Raw genomic sequence first — 22,800 nt, forward strand, 5'->3', positions numbered from 1 at the left:
CTACCGAGCGGCCTCCGTAGTCTAGAGGTAAGGTTCCCACCTCATGACTCGTGGTACGCGGGTTCAAATACCCGGCGGAGGTCGTCGAATTTTTAAGGACGGAAAAATTCGGGGAACAAGTCCTCCGGGAGGGACTTTAAGCCGTGGGTCCCGTGTCGTAGCTTTACGGCACGTAAAAGAACCTAATATCTCCAAAAGGAGATCACTGAGCCAAATTCAAGGACGTTTCCCGCCCAACAGCAGTCTCTAATACCTCTGGTAGATGGGGGAAGCATTATAGACACCGGCAAGCAAGTGGCCGAACTCGCTTACTCGGCGGGACTGATGGTACGCACCATTATCGGTAGGGTATAGAGACTGGTAGAATATCATAGAGGGAAGCACAATGGACCAATACTGGTCTAAGTGCATGGGGAAACCCACCTCTCCAATAACTAACTAACTAACTACGCTACCGCGTGCCCCTGCTACATGGTATTCTTAATGTAATCAGTCAACACAACAACTCTATAATAAACAAATCAATACTGCTACACTAGTATTCGTTTATTGTGTGAAGTATGAAGTATTGCTACATGTTTCGACACTGTCGGGTCATCATCAGGCAAACATTGCGTGAATGTCACTCGTTATTGCATTATTTACCGATATGCATCCAGGTAGGGGACTTATACATTTTTGTTCGGTTCGCTTTATACAATGTTAAATTATAAAGTTTGTCAGAAAATAAAAATAAAATTCCTTGTAGCATAAAACATACAATTTATGATTCTTCTGATTATTCTTCTGGCGTAACGCTGTATGTCGTACAGTAAGGGGCCTTTCTAACGAGTCGGCGTTATTATTTTAATTCCCAGTGGATCTGAAGGCAAATTATAGACGTATCGGTGATGACAGCTGATATCCCAGCTAAGATTCGAGCCGAAAACCTCCTGATTTCTTTTTCGTGGAGTGGGGTGAGACTGAGTCCACTTGGTACGTTGGCCACTAATTTGTCTATTCTACCATCCCCGGATGATACACGATTATGGAACGTTTGGTGGAATGAGAATTGACAGGGTAAACCGAAGTACTCGGAGGAAACCTGCCCCAATTTAAATTTGTCCACCACATGTCATGATCTGGGATGGAACCCGGGCCAGAGCGGTGGGAAGCCGGCGACTAACCGCCTGAGCTAGTGAAGATGAGTCTCGAAAGTTACCGCTATGCTAAGCTGCTTGGTGACCACATCTTACAGAAATAAAGTCTTTGTGACGGCTGCACAGTCATCACGCAACGTTCTTCATGCCACTCATACTTCAGGTCTCCTAAGCTAAAATATTATCCTAGCCACATCGCCTTCAGTGAGCCTCAGTCTCACATACTCGTACTCAACCCTTTAAAGTCCAGTGGCTGCTACACAGTGTCCCAAGAAGAAAGGTCAATATTCTGGGAGGTCACAGTATCAGTCGTTCTAAGCAAAAAAAATGTATACGTACATGTGTCCTATTAAAAAAGGTTTCCGAGATAGAGCTATTTCACTGTACAGTTCCAAAGCTGTTCACGAGAAAGAGATATTAAGCACTGTTGTGATAAAGTTGGTACAGTTTACCCAGTACAACACATTTCCGAAAATTCCACCGTAAGCATAAGTGCACTTTTCAACTCGTGTGAGGACATTGCGTGTTGCTCGTCTGTACAGTGTACTGTGCGGTGAAATAGCTCTATCTCGGAAACCGGTCGGAATAAGGTACATGTAAGCTGTCCCTGTAACAGGCAGTGAAGGCCCACAGGGTTGTGAGATGTCGAGGCTCCAAATTTTTCTCTAAACAATCGGCTCAAATATGGCGGTAAAGTTGTTAGCCTTACGCGCCGGCCGTCCTTTATACACAGGAAGATTCCTGGTACTCATTTCTCTTAGCGGCTGAGTCAACCCCAGGGCCACAGTGCGGCTGGAAGGATTGGGCAAATTGAAAAATTTCACCTCATTGGGAATCGAACGTGCGACCTTCCAGTGCCTCAACTAACTACGCTACCGCGGGGGCATATGTACGAGTACATATACCTTTTTTGCCTAGAATGACTGACACTATGACCTCTCAGAATACTGACCTTTCCTCCTGCATTCTGTCGAAGCAGTGCATTTGTGTGTGTCGTATGAGTCTTATAAACAGCGATTTTTCCCCTGAACGGCATTAATCGGCTGGTCTTTGTAGAAACATAATGTGTTTCCTGTGAGGTATGAACTTAATTTTTATATATTACTTACAAGAAATTCAGTCTTCAAAGGGTCAAATCTGGGTAAAGGGAACTCCCCCTTCTTCTTCGCACTTTCATCTCCACTAGTTCCAGAGGTATTCTAAATTCCAGCGAAGACATGCCTTAAGACTCTTCACGCGGAGGATAAGTCTGTCGTCAAGACTGTCTTCACAAGGCAATACAGAAAATGACTGGCAAATTTGAAAACTGCGTAATCCCACTGCTTAGGCAGGCCATAACAATGTGCGCCCAACACTGGGTAGGATGACGTCACGATGGGCACAGAATTCCAATACACTCTGTATATTATCTTCCTATGTATTTGGGACATAATCAACAGCTGTCCGTATTGGATATACCAATTAAATTGGCAAAAGCTGACGTAACTTGATGCCCATAAAAGTTCCCCATCATTTGTCTGGCTTCCAACTTGTTAGAACCGAGTAATACTTGTCTGAACAGCTTCAGAGTGCAAATGAAAGTTCTGTGGTGAAACCTGTCTATGTAGGACACTTTCGCTGACCAAGTTACCTATCTACCTTCTACAGAGTTCCCATGCGGTTGGTGATTTTTACTGATGGCGCACTCCCTACCTCCCTATTACTTTTTTTATTGCTAGTGGGGTGGGACTAAGTCCCTTGTACTGCGGCCACTTCTCGCCTATAGTACCAGCCCCAAATGATAAGTGAGGGTGATTGTGGAGCAACTGGTGGAATGAAGATTGGCAGGGGAAACCGAAGTACTCAGAGAAAACCTGCCCCAGCGCCACTTTGTCCACCACAAACCCCAGTTGACCAGGCCCGGAACTGAACCCGGGCTACCGCGGTGAGAGGCCAGCGACTAACCCCTTGAGCTATGGCGCGGTCAAAGCTCAGGAGGTTAGTCGCCGGCTTCTCACCGCGGTGACCCGAATAATATATTACAGATACATACTGACGACTCAATCTCCTGCGTTAAGAGCGAAATTTCCTTTACTGAAGTTTGCAGGAGACGAAACTCAATACTTCCCAGTATATACCCTGAACTGTTGAAGTGGATGGCGGAATAAACACAGACGGTAGTGCTCAGTCTTTGGAATGAAAACGAAATAACTCAATTCCTCTGCTTTGAAATTATATACATCCTTAACAATCCCGTTTTCACCTATGTAATGATTTCAAAATCCAAGGTATACGACAGGAGTAAAGAACGCCTACACGGGATTTATGGTGCTTCAAAGCGCGTGAGGCGATTCACAGAGCGAACGGCATATCGTCAAAAAGGGGACTACTTCAAGTGTCTCGAAAGTGTAGACTGCATATGCATCTCAATTATAGCCACAATTTTGTGTAAATATTATTTCTGCGTACTCGATACTTACGTAAACGTATCTCAATCATATTCAAGTCCGCTGATGTGGTCAATGTCGCCAGACACAAAAACTAAATTCAGTTTTTCGAAACTAATTTTACGGGCATGAGGAAATCCGATCACCCAAACGGAAAGAACACAGTAAATCTAACTGCCCTACCCACGTATTGCTCGCAAACACGCCTAAAATTATTGCCCGGTCCTCAGTTCGAGTTTTGGATACGTCATCGGCTAAGCTGCTTGAGGTTTTATGAAGTATACCTACGTCATTCAGTACGAATTCTAGAACATCCATAAATAGTCCAAAGGCGCTCCGCTTTCAAGCAACGTTAAACAACCTTTTAAAAATTCAGTGTCGTTATATTAGCTAGGAACCAACTTCAAATTTCAGGTAACCCCAGAACAGTGAATACATACTTAGTTATTTACCGTATTATGTCTTTGTTTTTCTGACAAAAAAAAATCGACAGAGGAGAGTTATCTCCTTCTTTCTCTTCGAATGAAGTGCATACAACTTGGATATCCTCTGGGAATTGGTGCAATAGGTGTCTGGACTCTCACAGCTCTAGTTTCGCATGTGTAAACTCTAACCGCGATCAACTGTGGATATTCCTGCATTGCGCTGTTATAAGGTTGCCATCAGCTGGGATAAAATCCACAACTTTACACAACGATATTGACGCTGCGAGAAGAGACCTCAATTGCACGATGCTACAGTAATAACGCGGCTACTTAAGGGCCGAACTTTGCTATGTAGGGGTGAGATAAATAAAACTCGAAGAGATTATTTCCTTCATAACGTGTACTCTTCTCCAAGAATAATTTGAATAATCAAGACAAGGAGGATGAGATGGACAGGACATGTAGCACGAATGGTGAAGAGGGATGCATATAGGATATTGGTGGGAAAGCCAGATGGAAAGAGACCACTGGGAAGACCAAGGCGTAGGTGGGCGGACAATATTAAAATGGATCTTAGAAAGATGGGATGGATTGGATTGATCTGGCTCAGGATATGGACCAGTGGAGGGCTCTTGTGAACACAGTAATGAATCTTTTGGTTCCATAAAATGCTGGGAAATTCTTGAGTATCTGCAGGATTGGCGGCTTCTCGAGAAGGGCTCATCTCCATGAGTAAGTATAAAAATAATGTATTTTATGGACCTTTTTTCTTTCGAAAATCGTTGCCCCCCCCGCCAAGCCAACCCAGTTGCCGCTCAGAAGACATCAGTCCTTGTGCACTTGCATCCCCGGCTTAGGGGGAACGCGGACTACTACAACTGATAATAATAATAATAATAATAATAATAATAATAATAATAATAATACGGACAGCAGAGTACAAGAAACCCTCTTCTTACTTGGTCTTTTGTGACACTGAATGCATGGATGCTTTTAAGTACACAAGACATGCAAAGCAGATACAGCTTGTGTACCTACCAGTACACTTCATTCAGTTTCATATCTCCACAGCTGACCAAGAAGGAAAGAGGGAAACTCATGCAGTAGGCGCGCACAGCGGTAAGGCCTCCCCGGCACAGTCGCCAAATAATCTTCACGCATAATCCCGCTGCTCAAGGTAGTCCACGCACATTAATTCATTATATCTATATTTTCGTTCAGGGATGAATTGTTAACAGTATCTTAGTACCTACACAGGCCATATTTTCGCCAGTGCTGCTCTAGTTAGTGAAAAAAAAAAAATGTTAAAAAGAATCAAGACACTTACCTATAAAAATGAAAATTTGATGGTGAGAATACCGCAGAAGCATGGATACGGACACAGTCTGAAAATAAGAGAGTTATCATATTCAAACACGTCAAACAAGCATGTGGACTAAACGGACCACCATGTCCGCGTGCCTGTCAGTACGAAATAACTTCTTAACCAAACTGAGGGATTTTTCTTGAAATGTAGTATAAACATAACATTACTGGGGGTTACTCCACTTCATGTTTACGGCAGTGCGGAAAATACTGCTGCCACTTCGCTCTCTGAAGCTGTGATTACTATATGTACCAGCTGCTTTAACATTAGAAAATCTCTTCGCTTAAATTTTAAACTTACTACGTGTACTTACGAGGGAGAGTCAGTAAATAGGTCACAAATGGAAGTAAAACATCTGTAATGGACGTAATAGGTTTTCCATGTGCATCACTGCGTAGCAGCACAATCCAGCTTCATGACAGTATAGGTAGCAGATGCGCATGCGCATATTCAGAGGTTGGTTACAGTAGTCAAAATGGCGACCGTGCTTGAGATGTATACTACCGAAGATAAGCGTTCTGGTGTGCGTCTTTTGTGGGCAAAAAGATTACTAAGTGCGAAAGATATTCATAAAGAAATGTTTTCTGTTTACGGTGGGAAGTGTTTATCGCGTAAAGCGATTCAGCCTTGGGGGCAGACGTTTCGCTGATGACGAGGTTGAAAAGGAGGTGCGGAAGTGGCTGACACAACAGTCAAAGGATTTCTATGCTGCGGGTATCGACGGACTTGTAAGACGATGGGACAAACGTATCAATGCTGGTGTAGGATATGTCGAGAAATAAATGTTTTTCACGGGTTCGAATATCACATGTTTTACATTTTATATCCATTTGTTACCCATTTAATGTGTCTCCCTCGTACACTTCTAAAGGAATTTAGAGTATCAAAACTTATTTAAATCAAACCATGCCGTTCAAAATCCTTCGTGAAGTTCAGTACCGTTACAAATACAGGTATAACTGCACCGCCTACAGTATCGACAGCTGCTCCTACACGAATGTAAAGAGAACAGTATAAATAAATTTCGTAGGCGGAAACGTGACAATTGTTCGGATGGGTGCAACACTGTATGTCTCGTTATAAATTCTGTTTTAAAGCCCTAGAGTTTCAGAAACGTATTGTACAGTCTTAAAGAGACATTTGTAAGATTGCATAAGATTGTATTATTATTTGGGACCAATGACAGACAACAAGAACTAGACATAACGCTTCTGACATATGTTTACTGTTTTTTAAAGTACTCCACTCGAAACCTACAAACCTTACAGTGCGAAACTGTGTCATTATTCTGAACAATTTTTACTAGAAACATTTTCCGCTCCGAAAAAAAAAATTCGCGAGTTCTGCTCGACATGCACACAGAAGAAAACACGCACGTCCACACGTCATCAATTATAGTATCCGACAGTGTTGTCTGATTTTAACCAAAACTGGAATGAGCTAGCTAATTTTAACAAAATTCTCCAATTTCAAATTTCATGAAAATCTGTTCGCCTGTTCTTACAGTTATTATGTACGAACAGACACACAAACACTTCGAAGCGATCAGGGGCGTTTTCACAACCTTTCGCTGCGAAAAAGCAATATATATATATATGGTTCGAGTCCCAAACTCCCCCATCAGATACAACTATATTCACCGGGCAATTCGCGAATTGTGACACACGTAAACATTAATCCTGATTTAATTTTATCGCCATATTACAATTCATATAACAGAAAACTGTAGGTTAAATTAACAATCAAAACAAATTAACTATGCTGTATCATTCTACATTCACGACACTCCCTTTTCATCAAGCGGTATACCAAAAACAGATTATCGGCATAATGCCCTAGGCTTATAAGAGCTTTAACAAGTACACACACAGAAGTAAATGCATAAATATACTTCTCATACACAAAACAGCTGAATGCAAAGCTTCCTGCGGAGATCAGGACGTATATTACGTCATAACGAGCCCAAAAATAACACAGCAAGCCTGGTCGAATCGAGCACACATCCTAAATCACCGCGTATTCATCTTCCTCGTAGTGAAATGATACCCCCTGTCCCATTTTACCCTCTTCTCTACCATATAGTTTGAAGTTAATGACCTAATTAACCCTAGCTGCTGCTAGGGTATCCGTTCACCCCTTGGGTTGTAGGAACGGCTAGAGTCATATAGCAGTAGACACAGGACACCGACGGTGGGAAGGGATTGGGGGGAGGGGTATCAATTACTATACCATACACTCCACTCGCACAATATATCAAAATTATGATTATACTGTGAAGGTCTCTCGCCCTGCAGTAGAAAGGAGATGTATAACACGGACGGGCCGTAATCATGCGTCACAGGAGACGTTAGAGGCCATCATCAGGCTCTATTGACGAGTGGCACCATGAAATTCGGATGCCTGCGTCACTCTATACCTAGTAATCCGTCATCCACCCCTCGCCCCAAATCCCGTCTCGCCTAGGAAATGCTCTAATAAAAAACATGATGCAGCAATAAAGCGTTTTCCTGCAGACGTAAATTGTGATTCCTCCCATAATCTGATGCCACACTTTGTGACGTTAATACAATGGCCCTCACACACACAAAAGAGCTTTAAACATGGTATAAAAAGGGAAATCGTCACAAGGAAACGTTTCAAAGTACAAATTAAAATGATACTAGGTCCAAATGATGCAGACTGTTCAAAACTTCACTAGAGAGACTCAAAATTAATTCATACGTGGTTTTTTAACGGCACCGTCTCTTTTTTTTCTTGAGAGTTATTTTAAAACGCTATAAGTGATCAAGTCAAGGAGGATGAGGTGGGCAGGCCATGTAGCACGATCGGGGGAGAAGCGGAATGCATGCACGATATTGGTGGGAAGGCCAGAAGGAAAGAGACCACTGGGAAGACGAAGGAGTAGGTGGGTGGACAATATTAAACTGGATCTTAGAGAGAAAGGATGGGATGGTATGGATTGAATTGGATTGGATTGATCAGGCGCAGGATAGGAACCAGTGGAGGGCTCTTGTGAACATGGTAATGAACCCTCGGGTTCCATAAATTGCTGGGAAATTCTTGAGTAGCTGCAGATTTGGCTTCTCCTCAAGAAGGGCTCAGATCCATAAGTATCAGCAGCACGACTATATAATGTCAAATGGTATGATGACTCATAAATGACAAATTGAAAAGGGTATTAAGGAAAAAGGTCGTGGTCTAATAAAGGTGTTATCCTGTCTGGAGAGGCTAAGGAAAACCACAAAACCCTCAATGAAGATAGCTGGTGCCCCAGCCGAGATTCGAACCAAGCACCTCTCCATTACAAGTGTAGAGCGTTATGGCTACGCTAACCCGCTCCGTCAACGACAATGTCAGCAGATCAGAACTTATAACATCAAACAGTAGGTTTATTGGCAAACGATGAATTGGACAAATGGTGGAAAGAATCGGCCGTGACCTACCTGAGGTATGAGGGGAGAGTCAGTAAATATGTCACAAATGGATATAAAATGTAAAACATGTGACATCTGAACCTGGACAAAAACACTTATGTCTCGACATATTCTCCACCAACACTGATACAACTGTCCCATCTCTTTACTAGCACGTCAAAACCTGCAGTATAAAAGTGTTTTGACTGTTGTCTCAGCCACTTCTGCATCTGGTGAAACATCATCTGTGGCTTTAGAACGTCCTTAAGAGAATTTCTAGACCAGCAATGAACCACTTTACACAACAACCACTTCCCGCAGTAAACAGGAAACATTTCTTTACGAATAACCCGTGTGTTGAGCCCTTTTTCTCACAAAAAACGTACAACAGAACTCTGCTTTTCTGTAATATACTCATGTACGGTCTTCATTTTGACTACTGTAACCAGCCTCTAATCATGCACATGCGCGTCTGCTCTCTAGACTGTCATGAAGCTGGAATATACTGCTACCTAGTAATACACGCAGAAAACATATATTACCTCCATTACAACTGTTGTACTTCCATTTGTGTCCTATTTACCGATTCTTCATAGTACTTTCCAGGCATTCTATAGGATGGATTGAGAAACATCATACAAATCTCAATCAGAATGTCCTGTTTCCGGCCGAAGATTTTAAATCGAGATCTCCCGCTTAAGAAACCAGGGTGCTACCCGCTCAATTGCAATGATCTGTTCTTAAATGTATGGATTTCCATTTTAAAAAATCAAATTAGCCTCAATGATGTGACCTTCACATTGGCGTGTACAGCCATTGCTATGTAATTACCACAAGATAAGCGAATAAACAGCAGTGTTATGCAACTCATTTCTAGGCAAAGGATCGGTAAACATGTTTCCGTGGCAACAAATATACACGCAACAAAAGTTGCACTGTGGCACTCTGTAATTTGGTAGATCTCTATCTACAAAACTACACGGTATCACATCCCAGAAGATGGTAATCTTAGTGTGCATTATATCTAGGCAATTACAGTGTTCTGTTAACGTGAGACAGTCTGTACTGACTCCAATTAGCAATTAGAGAGCAGATGGACAAATTCCCAACAGATGTCCACTCAACACACAGTAGACATGAAAGCATCAGTGATTAATTAAATTCCCCGGCCTGGTATCTATGTCAGTTCCACTACATACATTAAGGTGATAAACGATTGTCCAGCCACAACTGGAATATATTCTTGACATAAGAAACGTCATGTTTACTGTACATGTCCATTGTTGAGTGTCTTGAGAATCCTTTCCTTCTAGTTTGGCTAAGGCACAAACTTCAGAATGTGAAAATCGGGAAGATGACATAATATGTATACAGAATCATATGCAAGCCTCCAGGATAGCATCCAGTTGGAAAATCAAGCAGATGAGAGGATAACATTCAAATGGATCTTAGTGAGATAAGTTCAGAGATCTATATAAATGGGTTAGGATCACATCCAATGATGGTATTGTTAGTACTAAATGCCAGAACACGAATAATTTGAAGAAAATGTTCAAAAATGAAAGAGCTTGAACAGCAAATATCTATGGCGAGCAGGAAAGCCTGAGAAGGATGTCTCACCAACTGCCAAAGCCCTCAAACATGTAAGGAAACAGGGAAAATATCTATGAACAACTATATCACCGAGTTAAACTGTGTTTAAGACATATCCAAGGGTGCACCATCATCAGACCGTGATGTAGATCAATATGACATCATTAGAAAGTTACCAGATTCCATTTTTGACACATAATTGGAACCAAAATTGCCACACCAGAGATCTCACCGAACACATGGCACTTGTATGCTGTAAGGTCAGTTACTCAAGGTATGAAATACCTTCAGAGATGTTTCTGACAATGAATGATGATATTTATTTTTTGTAGGGGTCAGAGACTAGCTGACCTATAACATATATTCCAGTAAACTCTGCAGGTATGAGTTCGATTATCTACAAACGTTATACATGTATAAATGTATATGTTTGTAGCTCCTGTACCTCCTGTTTCTTTGCTGGGGAAACATTACCCTTGCAGATGCAGTATCACTTTGTTATGTAAGGAACTTCCAATATCATTGCAGTTTTGAAACATGAAGCCCATGAACTTTAACCCGTAACATGGACATTTTGTTGCCATCAAATTCTAAGCTTTCCTTCATTCCAGCAACAATATGTGTGCATGCATGTGTGTGAACTTCTCTCCTGTTGTTAGATGGCAACAATTTGTCTCAACACATTTCGACCAAAACTATCCGTGCCAAATTTTACCCAGCAAACAAACCTTCACATTGCTCATGGCATTAAATGATAACTTTGATTCACTGAGATATTTGAGGCGCTGTTCTAAGTCCCATGCAACATGCCATCTCTTGTCTGCTATTCACATTTTACAATTCTGTAAACTGGGCCACCACTGACCACTTCCCCACTTGAAACAGCCAAGAATCTTAAAGACCATTTCTTTGGTTCATTTGTGTAAGGCTGAGGGCTCACTTCAATGGTCTTTCACTTCCAACATTACATTAAAACTGTTATAAATATTTCATGGAGCACTGCATACCAGCATCTCGCTCTATGATGGCATACAGCATACAACACCAACAGATGCTTTCACCAGACACAGCTAAGCCTGACTGTCACTGATTCATTTACAAAGGGCACACAACAGTCCTTGCCACTACACTGATCATCTATTTTACCATAACTGTTTTGCAGAAGAATAATGACCACACTTTCTTGTCACTGGTTGAACCTCAATTCAAGTGTCTGCCTGTAAGTGAGGGCTTCTACCAGAAGTCCAAATCCATAATAGAAATGAAGTAGCTCCGTTGGCATGGCAGCTACACTCCAGGCTGGATGACAGGAATCAGGGTATTATTCAGAACAGGGACAAGATATTTCTTTCTCTTCTCTGCATTGTCCATGCCAGCTCTGTGGCCCACGTAGCCTCATATCTGATGGGCACCACAAACCTTTTAACGGAAGCAAAGTGGCCAGGGCACAAAGCTGACCACTCACCTTTATCCAACACTGAATTTAAGAATAAATGGAGCTACAGCTCCACTCCCCATACATCTTCATGATGTCATCGTTAATTAAGCATAGGAACAATTTCACCTTTAAGGGAAGCTAACAGTACCGTATAGAGCATGTGTCGATTATATGCTACATCACAATGCTAGTATCATCCTAGCAATAGAGAGCTTCCAATGATACGGTGCTTAACCTTTACCCCTTTCCTGTCACCTCTTGGAAGGCTTCTAACATCATAATTCTCTAGCACAGATGCACTAACTATAGCCTTCTGCCACTAACCTACAAATTTACTGCCACATTATGATTGTAGTGTAATAATATCTTTGCTCTTTACAGTCTTTGACATCTCTTCCATGTATCTGTGGTTTAGTTAATGCAACTACCAGTAGCTCATATTGCAGAGCATCAAATGATCATCTAATTAACAATGAATTGAAAAGGATGCAGAAGGAACTGCTTATGGCCTAAATTAAGGTATCATTCTGGTATCTGCCTGGAGAGACTCAGGAATTTCAGAAAGACATCCCAGATTCAAGTCAAAAAGTGTTTCCACTTGAACCAACTTTCCCAGTTAGTAATCTGTGCATAGGAACAACAAATTTTTCCACACCCATGTTGTTTCTCTTTTTTCCGTTTTTGTGCAAATCAATTTTGCAACCGGCAGCAGTCAGGTTGGAAATAAATGCAACAGGAATGGGTTACATAGTAGATATAGAAGACCATGCCATAGCTCAGGTGCTTAACCACCAACATCCCACCGTGACAGCCCAGGTTCAATTCCAGGTGAGGTCATGTGGGATTTGTGGTACACAAAGTGGCACTGGGGCAGGTTTTCTCCAAGTACTTCAGCTTTCTCTGCCAATTCTCATTCCACCCACTGTTCCACACACATCATCATCATCTATCACCCAGGGCTCGTACAACAGGCCAAATAGTGGCTGTCATGCCAAGTGTACTCAGCCTCGCCCCACCCTCAGACACTAAAAACAAAAAACCAAAACTGTATATCTGAGAGGTTTAGTTCATACTTTCATTGCCCATGTTGTACTGGTGTTCGTAGTGACTTAGGGAAGTGCAACTATTTCAGTCACCCAAAGCACTCAACTGCCACTGGGTTCACTGTGTTTCCATGATCTTGTTGTGGCACTTCAGAGATCCCCATGCATAATGGCAGAGTCAGAACCATCCAAACATTGGCCCTCCTGATATCTGTGAGCTTTCACAATGCACAGCTGAACACTTCTATTCTACGTTTAGCCAAACCTGAGCACTGACAAAGTACACAGTAGGAGCATTCCTCCTCCTGCCCATATCTCCTGCACATGGCACTTTCCAAGAGGCTCATGACATGCGTAGGTGCTGGCTTTGTGTGCAGTGGCCAGTCACCATCCTTGTCACCAACCTACAGTGCTCATCTAATAACATCTCTAGCAGCAAAAGTTGACGTTTTCACAGCAACAACAATTTAGATTCCTGTCTTCATCATTGTGACACTATGTAGACTTGTATGTGGGTTATGTCTCCACAGCGCAGTACTCGGTACTCAGAAACAGAAACACACTTATCTTCCTCTACATCTCACAACACTATGGGCTTCCACAGCCTGTTACATGCATAGCCTTACCCTTACTCTGATGTTTCACAGTTTCTTAGATAACCAACAAAATATTTCAATTTCACAGCTTCAAAACTGCAGTAAGTAAGGATTTTCAACTACAAGAATTCATAAAGCAAGAAATGCATACCATTTCTTCCAACTGCAGCTCCATGCATGACAGCAAAGGGGAAGACACGCATATGAAATCATGCTTTGTAGTAAAAAAGTAAAACTCCTGATTTTGTGTTGCCACACTTTGCAAATCGCATACTTCATTAATATTTCTCTGGTCCCAGTTCAAGGCCAACATAAATAATATTTTACTTTTCTGTACTTTGCCAGAAATCGTTACCGCACAAACATAATTTCTGGTGAGTTATGACATATACCAAATACACACCAAAGCCATATTAGTTGTGAGGTCATAGTTGCTTTGATTCTAAACTGGCATTCTTAGTGTTTGTTTCATATATCATTACTTGTTTCAGAAAGTAAATAAACTGTTTACCACAATACCACAAGTCTCAAGACAAACAGTTTTTTGATGTAATTTTGCACAAACCTTATTCAGTGAAAACCTCAATTTGGCACATGAAAGCCATTCCCTCAGGAGACTCATTGCACAGGGATTTCATTGTACACATGGTACCTTAACATATATTTTCTTGAAACAGAAAACAGAGGTAATGAAGTACTCGTATTTCATGGGCTATTTTCTTATATGAAAAGCAAGTTGACAGTATGACCTGCATGAATTTTACATCAGTCTGTAGTATTTTTGTGTAGGAAAGGGACCATGTGAACCAGCTTATGTATATGTGAGCTGCAGAATTAGGCTAAAACTTTAGTTCTTAGTAATACTGCTCTGTTCAAAAGTTAACAGAGTTAACAGGGAGGGGGCAGATTAGTTCCCTGGGCTGATGGGTCATGGGCCAGGCTGACAACCAATGTTCACATCATGAGGATTTACACTTTAAAGGGAGCGTCAAAAGCAACCACTGCTATAATTTCATCTGACTAATTGACAAAAAGAGGCCGATTCCAAAAACCAGCTGAGAATCTGGGCATGGCCTATGTTCAATAGCCCTACTCGACCACAAACTAAGACCCTGGCCTCAGCCTCCGTCACCAAATTAAGGTAGGCAAGATCTCTCTGGTAACTACAATAATTCAGTTAAATATTTTCTGAACGTTTTAAAAAAGGAATGAAATTTCATTTCAATAAATGTGCATCAAGAAGACCATGCATGGATGAAGGTAAAGGGAGACTAAATGATGAAAGACATACACAAGAGAGTAGGGAAATAATGGACACAGATACCAAAGGAGTGAAACTGAATGTGAAGAAAGGATCTACCATAAGATGAACCAATTTGGTAGGCACATCAGTGGAGGGTAGTTGGAGGAGGAAATTATGATTATATCATCATCATATTTCATATCTTATAAAATATTTAGGAGCTGAAAGATTTCAAAGACAATCATGGTATGCCCACAAGGAACTGGAAAAAGAGGGGTTAAGGTGGGTAGGGAAGGGATAAAAGGTAAGGAGTATTGGCCCACCTCCAAATTGTGTAACTGCACAAAGACAGTAAATTACAAGCATGTCTTGAAATTAATATGGATCCATCTAAAGCAAGATACCATTAAAAGTGAATAAAATCTAAGGGGTATACTTACAAAAACTAGCATTATGAAAAATGCAGCCAAATAGGATGTGCGGGCCATCCACATGCTCACAAAGCGGTAGTGTTCTCCTGTTACCACATTCCTGGAGAAATTACACAAAGAACCCATGATTAACACTGATTCTGTCATCAAAATCACTACCTATACATAAAATCAAATTACATTTAACTATGGCAGAGCAAAACCTTCAGAAAAATTCACCATTTGATGAACACATTTCATTTCCCTCATACAGAAAAACATTCTTTCCCATCAACCGAATATAAGCAAGTTGGCTAGCAGCCGAAATTTGTTTCCATTTTATGTGGATTGATGGTAAAAAAAAAAAAAAAAAGCCTCCAAGCTCTCTTTTTTTCTAACAAGCTTTCCTCTTTTACTTTTTGTAAATCTGTTAATTAGGGGGTGAAAATTAAATTTCGTTTAATGATATTATAAAATTTTCTGTTATTATAACCAGGCATTCCAAGTTCAACAAATCAGTATTACAAATAATTAATGTATACGAATTCTTAGCTATTTTGTGCCAAAAATACCTAGTTCAATCAAATAACTGAAACTGCAATTCACTTTGGAATAATTTTTGTTCACTTATTAGTTGTTCAGAGACAAAATAATCCTTCCTCATTCATCTAATATGAACACAACCATATTAGTTTTCTCTTTTTAATTTTCAGTGCATTCTTGTGTGCTACGAATACATTTTGATGTTTTGAATGTATAATGACAGGTGTAGTGCCAACAACAAGAGATATACAGAACCCAGTTAGCATACCCCACCTGAGATAACCTTTGTTGTCCTCCTGTTCAGCAAGCGTCTTGATGCTTGCCATCAACAAATCATCATATCCCAGAAATTCATCCAGGATAAAGCGACTGAATGCATCACCAAAGCACGAATCTTTAGTGGGATCCAAGGTCACAATTTTCACAGGTATGTTGAGTTTCTGACGAGTCCCCGGAGAAAGACGCAGAAATCCATATTCCAGTGAATACTCCACAATGTATTCTTCCTCTGGCAACACTAGAAACACAGTAACTATGAAACATCCTCACAAGATGTAGCAAACAAATGTAAACGTAAAGTTATTCCCATGTTTAAATGATGTCATATGAAGACAAACGACAAAAGGGGGCAACCTTGGCACTAAACAGAGGTGAACGGTCAGGTTCACTCTGCTCCTTTTACCCCTGAGTAAGGAAACCCTGGTAACTACTGGATAGGAAGCTATGATGACCCTGGAGGCAGTTTTATAGTGCTGAAAAAGGCAACAATTCTGGCATTCCTACCAGGAACAGAACCTAGCACCCCAGTCTGCACCCTCATCTATTATTAACTAGCAAATTTTCATTTGCAGTGTGAAATAGTTTGTTGAGGACAGAAGTGATCTGGTATTTGGAAAATGGAACATATTTGATGGCTAAGACAGAGACATGTTCATTTTTCCTACTAATTTATGTAATTAATTTCTAGCCTCTGCAGACTGGAGTTCAGTACAGCTGTAAAACATGCTTATCACTTCAATATCTGCACCAAATATTTTCTGAAAGGGGTGGCATGGAGGTATTTAAAAAACTGTATCAAAGAATACAGCCTGGCTCTGTAATAACTCTTTAATCAAAGAGGTCTTCAGCAAAATGCGTGGGCAGAACAGACAGATTTACTTGTGGTCAATACTTCCATACTGTTATAAGAAACTAAGATTACAGTCTTCTGGGATGTAACACAACTAGTTTGGCAGATAGGCAACCAATGTTTCAGAGGGAAACACTGCCTCCATCTTCCATAGTACACAATATTACATTCCACAAGACCTTAATCTTAAAACAAAACACCATGAGAACTTCAAATCTCAGAATTACTGGGTTTTCAGACTTGGCAATTGTCCATTATTCTAAAAATTACAAAATGCAACGTTTCTGAAACTGGATCTGTTTCCATCCTCAGGTGAGGGTGCAGATACCTACTCTGTTGCGTCTCTTAGAAACAGCTAACCTGAAGCTCCTTCTAAGGAACCCAACAGAGTAGGTGTTTTCCCCCTTCACCTGAGGATGCAAACAGATCCAGTTTCCGAAACGCTGTGTTTTCTAGTTTTCAGAATTCCGGACAACAGGCAAAGTCTGAAAACCAAATAATTCTCAGTAATATACACTACTGTCAGTACCCTTTAGAATCAACTTCAAATAAGAGAGTTTGTATAACAAATACAAGATGTTTCTGCCTACAATAAAATGTACAACATATAACAACTTTTACACAATGACTACAACTACACTTTCAATAAATCATGAGTCATGATATGTATAAATAACATGTTGTTCCTCATACACACCTGCTCGAACCAGTTTCTCGACTTCAGACACTGATTCTTTCAAAGGAGCAATGATTTTATCACCAATCAGTGATTCATCCATTCGTGTTGTTTCATTTGTGTGAAGAATGAACTGTAACATAAATATATTTCAGTTACTTGTGAAAGTAGCCATGAATAAGAAATGACAACCTTTGATAGAAAGGGTATACCAAATGGAGAGCACACATTCAGGTAATTCTTTCATCTTTTCCCTAAACTCCAATATTCCGGACTGAAACACTGTGACAAGAAAAGCAACAGCACTCTCATTACGACAGAGTGGGGCTAAAGTTCAATGGAACAACTGCTATATGAACTATCTACAGGACACAAACTGACTAACAAAAACAGGAGTATTACCTTCTGGGATGTAACCCATGTAACCTAGCAGAAGTCCAATGATGCAGCATTTCTCAAAACTTTTCTTATAAAGTAAAAGTTGTTACTTTGCTTACCTAGCTAACCACTATGCCATGAAGACACGTGGAGGAGTGGCTGTATAGATTCAAGGTTTCTTGACCTTGACACTATTTGGATGTGAGTGATCAGCTTCAAGCCCCGGCTGCTTTACCCTGCGGTAAGAGCCCCCCGTATCCATTGGATACCAGGTTGGGTAGGCCCCAGAACTGTTCTGGACAACATGGAGAAGAGAAAAATTCTTGATCCTAACAGGACTTGAACTCCAATCCCTCAGCCATCAAACCCCGTAGCCAGTTGCTATACCAATTGCGCAATCCGGGCTCCACTGCCTCCATCAACAGGATGTTTAACTGATTTCTTATAAGTACCGCTTTTTCAGTCTTTGAAGTATACAAATGCCTAATATTTTCTGCGACTGCAACACAATTTAGTCTGGCTGTTTGGAAGAAATTGCCTATATGCAATAAACTTGCCATCATTAGAGCTTAAAAATATTCAGACATTTAAGTGGTGTTCATGTACCCCCTTGACTTCTCTTGCACACCCCTAAGACTACACACACCACCAGTTAACAAACACTGAGGACTGATGATCCAAAGGAACATACTTCACCGTTCTTCAGTGTCAAAGAGTAAGCCAACAAAGAAATTAGCAAGAAACAGGTGGACAAGAGGCTCTATTCCTCAACCCTAAAGATCAAGGCTGTGTTCTCCTACGAAACATCATTTGACTTTTATTAGACGACACTGCATTATATCCCAGAAGACGGTACTCTTCACAGTTACTGCTGTGATAACATCAAATCCATTAAATGTCAAGTAAATCATCCTAGAAACAACTGCTCTACGACAGATTTGTTAAAATTAAGGTTGCAAATTTCTGGGTTATGACACCATGCACAGATAACATCATTCTTAAGTGCATGAACTAAAAACATAACCAGTCTCAAGTCCAGTGATCAATGTTCATATAAAGTTTACTCTTGACTATGACAAATTTTGTCTGAATGACATTAGTATACCACTACTGCTCATATTGACTGATATCCTATATACATCTGTGAGTCCTCATTCTCACCTCTTCTTGTGGATCCAAACCTTCAGGCTGGCCTGTATCAGCCTCAGCAGGAACCTAAAATATCAGGATGAACAATGTATGAGACAACTGCAACAAGTACCTTTCTAATGTTTGGACCAATGGACAGAAAACTGTGGCATGAATTTGGGACAGACGATGAATACGTGCAGACAGGGTCTGGTGGTTAAAGCAGAAGGATAGAGACAACTATGAAGACCTACAGTATATGAAGATGGAAGGATAATATTAAAATGGATCTTACAGACAAGGGAGGGGGGTATGGTCTGGATTCAACCATCTCACGATAGAGCCCAGTGGCAGGCACTGGGAGCGGGGTAATAAACCTTCAGGTTCCATTAAATGTTAGGTATATTTTGCATGGCTGAGCAACTGTTGGCTTCTCAAGGAGGAGGGGAGAGGGGGTGACTTAGAGAATGAGTGGGTGACTGGGTGAGTCAGTCACTCACTCAGTATGAAAGCTTCAAATATATATAAATAAAACATTCCTGTGTGGAGGCAGGTTAGAATATCTCCATTGTAGCCCTGCAAGTCACAGAAGGCGACGATAAAGGATCTCTGTGCCTTGGGGCATAACTGGGCAACTCTGTCATTGAGGGACATAAATACAGAGACCTGGTCCTCCAGGTTGAGGGTGGGGTGGGGGGTTTTGGTCATGAGGCTGCTAACATTGCTCTATTAAAAGAAAATATTGCTGCAAAATTGAAAGGCATGAAAACTGGATACAATCTGGCAGAATCTTCTAAGGCTATATGGCTCAAAAATGGCTGTACTGCGAATGATAACGACGATGATATAGAGACAGCATCTTTAGGAATATTCTGATCCACTCCTGGCTTGATTACTTTCTTCTTGGGCTTCACACTGTGTGGTCCAATACATTATTATTACATTCCACTTAGACTGCACCTGGGGCCACGCCACAGCTCAAGCGGTTAGTCGCTGGCTTCCCACCGCAGCGGCCAAGGTTCGATCCCCGGTCTGGTCAAGTGGGATGTGTGGTGAACAAAGTGGCGCTGGGGCAGGTTTTCTCAGAGTACTTCGGTTTCCCCTGCCAATCTTCATTCAACCAATAGCTCCAAAATCACCTTCACCTATCATCTGGTCTGGTACAACAGGCCAGAAGTGGCTGCAGTACAAGGGATTTAGCCCCACTCCACTAGCAATAAAAAAAAATACTCTGCACCTGAAAAGAACCTCTAAAGAGCCACTGCTTCCTTACCTAGTTCCTCCAGGCTTCCTTCTCTTACTGACTCACTTGCAGCTATTATTTCTTCCACTTGCTCTGCCCTTTAAAGAGTCAGAATTCTTTCCACTGTTCTCCTTTCTCCTACTGATTTACTCTAGACCCTAGTCCCCATCTCCCATCTCCCTATATATGTACTATTTCCATGTTCAGCTTACTTGTCTACCCTAAAGATGGATGCATCAGGCTCCTCTGAATATTGGAGATCTCACATATTACAAAGCATCATGTCACATCCCAGAAGAGACTAATCTTCACAGTCACGGCCATGAGAACCTCAAATTTTATTTTCTTAGGTAATTTAAGTCGTAGCGACAAAATAAACGAAAGATGATCATGTATGGCCAGTACATTTATGACAGTTGATTAGGGATATTTCTGTGTAAGATTTGAGGCTTTCACGGCGGTGACTATGAAGAAAGCAGTCTTCTGGGATTTGGCACCGTGTATATGTGGTGTTAACCGACGTTTGGGAGGAACATATCGCCTCCATCTTCAGGGTAGAAGAAAAAATATAAGAAATCTGCAAGCGAAGAGACCGTGAGACCACAGTCTGCTTTTACCGATTCTCACGGTCTCTTCGCTTGCAGATTTTTTATATATTTTCTTCTACCCTGAAGATGGAGGCGATACGTTCCTCCGAAACGTCGGTTAACACCACATATACACGGTGCCAAATCCCAGAAGACTGCTTTCTTCAGGGGTATTTCTGTTTGCATGCAATGTGAAGTTCCCTATTACAAATAGTTCACTGTTTCCAAAACTACATCAACAACTTACCTGCCCAGTTTCAGGAGATGTTGTATCCCAAGCTGTTAATGAAACAGCTGGAGCATCTGTGTCTGAAACATACAAATACACTTTAGTTAAACAGAACTATGCATTTTGCTTTGCTTCGATGATACAGCATACTTTCAAGGCTCTGGCATATCTCCCGATTGAATGATGTTAACACTTCGAGGTCCAAATTTCTCCTACATAATATTTAAAAATTCAATTTCTACCTCACAGGAAACACATTATGACTCCACAATGATGACAAACCAGTTAACGCAGTTTAGGGAAACAATCGGTTTATTCCAAAAATAATACAAAACACAAACACACTGTGTGGACAAAATGCTGAGTTTCTCCATCTTAATGCAGGTGATATATATGTATAGCAATAATTGTGCCTTAAAGAATTAACTATTCTGAAACATACTCAGCTGAGTCCATTAGTTTAGAACAGAGATTAGCTCCACCTAATGGACCCAACATAATAGGTTTAATACTTTCACCTGACAAACAGAAGCACATCTACCTCCCCATAAATTGTGATCTTTAACCAAAAATGAAATGATGAAAACTGTCCAATCCCAGCGTCACTTTAAAATTTGTACGTAATTTTAATGTACCATACAAATTTCATATCTTAACTTACAATAATTAGTCAGACCAAACTATTTTGCACAGTCATCATATTTCTATTTGTTTATTCCCATAACATTTAGCCCAGTAAGACTTTCATGTTTGTTACAGATGTTATCACCGTACAAAAAATGAAGACATTACAGCAAATGGTACAAATGTTATCTCTAACAGACATGTTTGCATGTTTGTCATGTTGGTATGGTTGCTGACCAGGAGATGGACTGTCTATTATGTCAATTGCAGCAAATATCTGTTTATAATTGGAACTAGTATCCAAATCTTAACACATTATTACACTCCACTGGAAGATGTTCAACATTTTTCATGTATGTCCACTGTGAGAAGTCTTCTGCCACCAAATTTAAGAATTTGCTACCATGCTATGACCACATGCTGAGTGCAGCAACTATGTTCTTTATATTCTTTGACTTCCTTCCTAGTAATCTGCATACAGGGCCAACAGATGGCAGCAGTTTTATACTAAAAATCAGAGTCCTCATTGTGGTGAGTGTTGAGGATCAAATTTGGGATTGAAAATTTAAGTCATTACCTAGGTGCCTGGAGACTTGCGAAAGGTGTTTTGCAGTGAAAGAGCAAAGATGACAACACATGGACACGCAATTAGGTTAAGAATGCGATAATCAGCATTCATGCGTAATACCGTATGCAAAACGCTCCGCTAACTAGGCCACTGGAGATGGTCATATGAGTAATACACAGCGATAAGACGCAAGAGGTCCACCCCCAGCCACATAGAATATCCAATGAGAATATAACTGTGGGAATAGAGGGCACGGAGGAGGAGTTAACTACCCTCTGTCGTCAATGCCTAATCAGCAAAGTAACACTATAAATTAGGGAAATTCAAGAGACTTGTAATTCTGATTTTAAACAGAATAGAGAGTTGTCAGCCGAAGGCTCTCTTCGACATGGGTCAGACTAGCGGAGGCAGTGTGCCGACATCTTGTACTTCAGGTGGGTCTGTTCACGTATATTAGCCATGCCGATTGATAATCTGTTGTTTGATAGTAATGGTGATAACTGTGTGGTTGAGTTATTTTAATGTGTAAACTCCAGTGTACCCAGTGAGCCCCGAGGGTAGGATGATAGATTAATGTGAAGGCCTAGGACATTAGGCAGGCCA

The 22,800-nt window shown here is 40.9% G+C and overlaps 1 protein-coding gene across 3 annotated transcripts in view; it reads right to left on the reverse strand.

Moving 5' to 3' along the window:
• The window catches only part of LOC111866765 (membralin), a 150,666-nt gene that overhangs the window by 114,746 nt on the left and 13,120 nt on the right, over positions 1–22,800 (reverse strand). For 2 of the 3 annotated variants that reach the window (XM_023856008.2, XM_023856009.2), the window contains 6 exons: positions 21,024–21,085; positions 18,980–19,033; positions 17,462–17,573; positions 15,909–16,152; positions 15,123–15,213; positions 5,318–5,375 (listed from right to left, as the gene is read on the reverse strand). In XM_023856008.2, coding sequence (XP_023711776.1) covers positions 5,318–5,375; positions 15,123–15,213; positions 15,909–16,152; positions 17,462–17,573; positions 18,980–19,033; positions 21,024–21,085 — 621 coding nt within the window. The remainder of the gene's footprint in view (positions 1–5,317; positions 5,376–15,122; positions 15,214–15,908; positions 16,153–17,461; positions 17,574–18,979; positions 19,034–21,023; positions 21,086–22,800) is intronic. The other variant, XM_023856010.2, reaches the window with a different exon arrangement.

Source organism: Cryptotermes secundus, unplaced genomic scaffold (genome assembly GCF_002891405.2).
Source record: "Cryptotermes secundus unplaced genomic scaffold, Csec_1.0 scaffold367, whole genome shotgun sequence".
In the NCBI taxonomy this organism is placed as follows: Eukaryota; Metazoa; Arthropoda; class Insecta; order Blattodea; family Kalotermitidae; genus Cryptotermes; species Cryptotermes secundus.